Below are 3,491 nucleotides of genomic sequence, written 5' to 3'. Positions count from 1 at the left end.
TTTGCCTTAACCTGGAACACTTCCACATTCAGAGACCTATAGCACCTGGTCAGAGGCTTAGGAATTCAAGATTCAGAATCTATAAAACTGGTTTACCATGAGAACTGATTTCCAATAATATCCTGTGACAGCCCAGGGAATGTTAGGCTATAGAGAACTAGAATGACAGAAACAAGTGATAGCTAGAATGAGCATATATTTTCTAATGGATCATGTAAGGGCCCAGTCTCCTTAGACACTAAGGATCTAAGGACCATGCAGGTGACCTGGATACCCATCTTACTGACTCATTAAAATGCTGCCAAAATCGTCTTGTCACAAGTCATAAATTCATACTTAGTGGTACTTGCCATAACCCTATGTATTGTCTCTTCTTTTTTGGCAAGTTTTAATGATTTATGCCTTATAGGGATGCAGCAAAGCTTTCTTAACCCACATTTTTCTTTCTTCTTCTCACTTTCTTTGCAATGTTTCCTGCAATTGCCAGTTCCATAATCACACTTTCTGGTCCATCCATCTATCAAGATAAACAAAGAGATGAATAAGCACATACATGAAAAAGTAAAGATTATTATACTAAACACGTTGGTAATTGTAGCAATAATGGTTACAATGAACTATTGAAATGCAATGGAATTCTTGAGACTATCAAGCTTTAATTGGGCTTTATTTTTATGCTTAAGATATTTCTATCTCTGTCATTTTTCAGTATCATCACCACCAGTTCCTCATTTTTCCCAAATCTAGATATTTGTGCCTTCAATTAACTTTTTTTTCTTCTCTCCATTCATTATTCACTCAACAGCAATTTTGTTGAGCACCTATCATGTGCCAGACACTTTTAGGTTCATGTCTTAGACGATGTCTAGAGAAGGACATTGAACACTGAATGATCAGTTTATATGGATGATCAGAAAGCAGATCTTCTAAACTTTACATAGGTCAATAGAACACAGAGTATCGACTCAGCTTCCTCAGCACATTAAGTTCAGTTGAGAGATCATAGTATCTTGTTTCAAATTATGATTACCTCTACTTGTTTTTTCTCCCAAACTCCTCTATTGGGAGATAACTCTGAATTATTTCTTTCTCACTAGAACATTTGGACTGGAAAAAAATTAGGATCAGGATGACTGTACTCACTCGTCTATTCCAATTGCCCTCACCAGAGTTTACGCAGACAGAAGCCAACCCTGGGTTCAGTTCAGTTCAATTCTGTTCAGTTGCTCAGTTGTGTCCAACTCTTTGCCACCCCATGGACTGCAGCAAGCCAGGCTTCCCTGTCCACCACCAACTCCCAGAGCTTACTCAAACTCATGTCGATCGAGTTGATGATGCCATCCAATCATCTCATCTTCTCTCATCCCCTTCTCCTCCCACCTTCAATCTTTCCCAGCATTAGGGTCTTTTCAAATGAGTCAGTTCTTTGCATCAGGTGGCCAAAGTATTGGAGTTACAGCTTCAGCATCAGCCCTTCGAATGAACATTCAGGACTGATTTCCTTAAGGATTGACTGGTTGGATCTCCTTGCCATCCAAGGGACTCTCAACAGTCTTCTCCAACACCACAGTTCAAAAGCTGCACTCAATATGCCAGCAAATTTGGAAAATTCAGCAGTGGCTAAAGGACTGGAAAAGGTCAGTTTTCATTTCAATTCCAAAGAAAGGCAATGCCAAAGAATGTTCAAACTACTGCACAATTGCACTCATCTCATGCTAGCAAAGTAATTGCTCAAAATTCTCCAAGCCAGACTTCAACAATATGTGAACCATGAACTTCCAGGTGTTCAATCTGGATTTAGAAAAGGCAGAGGAATCAGAGATCAAATTGCCAACATCCATTGGATCATCGAAAAAGCAAGAGAGTTCCAGAAAACATCTACTTCTACTTTATCAACTGTGCCAAAGCCTTTGATAGTGTGGATCACAACAAACTGTGGAAAATTCTTAAAGAGATGGGGATACCAGACCATCTGATGTGCTTCTTGAGAAATCTGTATGCAGGTCAAGAAGCAACATTAGGACTGGACATGGAACAACAGACGGGCTCCAAATCAGGAAAGGAGTAGGTCAAGGCTGTGTATTGTCACCCTACTTATTTAACTTATATGTAAAGTACATCATGTGAAATGCTGGGCTGGATGAAGCACAAGCTGGAATCAAGATTGCCGGGAGAAATATCAACTTAGGGTTAGCCCATGATTATCTTCTTTTGCTTCTACAGTAACTGAGTAGTTGACAAACACTTTCAGGTTGAAAAGCTGATTCAAGAGAGGATGCAACTTCCAATAGCAATGACCAAAAGAGAAATCATGAAATTAAAATTGTAAACTTTAGAATTCCTTGGAAGCCCAAGTAGAAAACATTTTTTGTTAGAAAATCATTCACCACTTGACCATAAAGTCTGTTGTACTACTATTAGAGTGCTTTGGCCGTATTCAATCCTAGGACTAGGACAGGATCTTCTGTCCTAGTCTAAGCTCCATACCTTGAGCTTATTTTACAAAACTGTAGACATCCAACATCGACCTACAAAATTTCCACTATACACATTAAGACAAGAGTAAGTTGCCTCCTCTGATTAATTCAAAGGAGCATTCAAAGCCAAACAACAATGGAGAGACAAAGGAAAAGGACTGGTTACTGCAAGAGGTGGCAGAAAAGTGATAGATACCTGATATAAGAACCTGTTGACATTTGGGATAAAGATATTAAGGACATTAGGGATTTGGGGGCTGCTTTTGCATATGGAAGGGACTTCATTCAAGAAACATCAGCCTCTATTGATATTTGCCAGGTTCTCTAATGAAAAGAACCATCATAGTCGAGGTGACAGATTGTCCTTATCATAGGGCATATTCATTATATGGCTTTTCACTGGATCTGAGCCATCCCTGTCCTCACTCCCACACAGATTTAGTTTTCCAATGGTTCTATGAGTTGGACCCATTCTTACTCCCGTTTCCCTCCTCTTCATGGTCTGGTTACCCGGGGAAGCCTGATCCAGGACCACAAGGACAGCTACAGCCAGGAACAAGAGTTTAACATATCCTGAGAGGGATGAGGAATAATCCAGCAGCATACTGAATGTGCTAAGGAAAGTCAATTTTCTCTCCGTGTTTTATTGACTTGAGTACCGCTAAGTCATGGACAATAAATCAGACAAGGACAGCATGTTCTACTACCCCGACATAAGCCTATAAGTCAGCAACGCCAGTTGATCATCCAGTGTTCGGAGTCCTTCTCTAGACACCATCTGGGAAGGTGAAAGGCATTAGCAGAGGACATATAAGTCCTACAAAAGGCTATGGCATTGTGGAGACGATGGACCTGCTTTCCAAGAAGACTTTCCCACTCCTTTACTTGAGTAGTTGAGCCTCCTCCCTTACATTCTCAAAGCTTCTCTGCTTCCTTTTTTTTCCCCTGAGGAAGTGGAATCAGTTGGCATTAAGTATTTTTCTAATTCATCTTTATTGGATGACACTAGCAAGT

General features: G+C 40.1%; 1 protein-coding gene across 1 annotated transcript; it reads right to left on the bottom strand.

Annotated features, from left to right (window-relative positions):
* Positions 1 to 290: 290 nt before the first annotated feature.
* Positions 291 to 3,081, bottom strand: LOC110152432 (beta-defensin 115-like). The gene is made up of 2 exons (XM_020916200.2): positions 2,988 to 3,081; positions 291 to 517 (listed from the first exon to the last, which is right to left on the bottom strand). The coding sequence occupies exons 1-2, from the start codon at positions 3,079 to 3,081 to the stop codon at positions 291 to 293; spliced, it is 321 nt and encodes a 106-aa protein (XP_020771859.2).
* Between the last annotated feature and the right edge of the window lie 410 nt (positions 3,082 to 3,491).

The sequence above is a fragment of the Odocoileus virginianus genome, chromosome 9 (assembly GCF_023699985.2).
Source record: "Odocoileus virginianus isolate 20LAN1187 ecotype Illinois chromosome 9, Ovbor_1.2, whole genome shotgun sequence".
NCBI classification, from domain to species: Eukaryota; Metazoa; Chordata; class Mammalia; order Artiodactyla; family Cervidae; genus Odocoileus; species Odocoileus virginianus.
Note: the sequence above shows the minus strand (reverse complement) of the source record. Positions and strands in the feature narration are given on the sequence as shown.

Bases quoted from the DNA above. Each gene is read 5' to 3' on its own strand.
- LOC110152432 (XM_020916200.2), bottom strand. From the start codon at position 3,081: ATGCTGCTGGATTATTCCTCATCCCTCTCAGGATATGTTAAACTCTTG. The intron at 518-2,987 runs GTAACCAGACCA...TTATCTTGATAG, and splicing joins CCTGGATCAGGCTTCCCCGG to ATGGATGGACCAGAAAGTGT.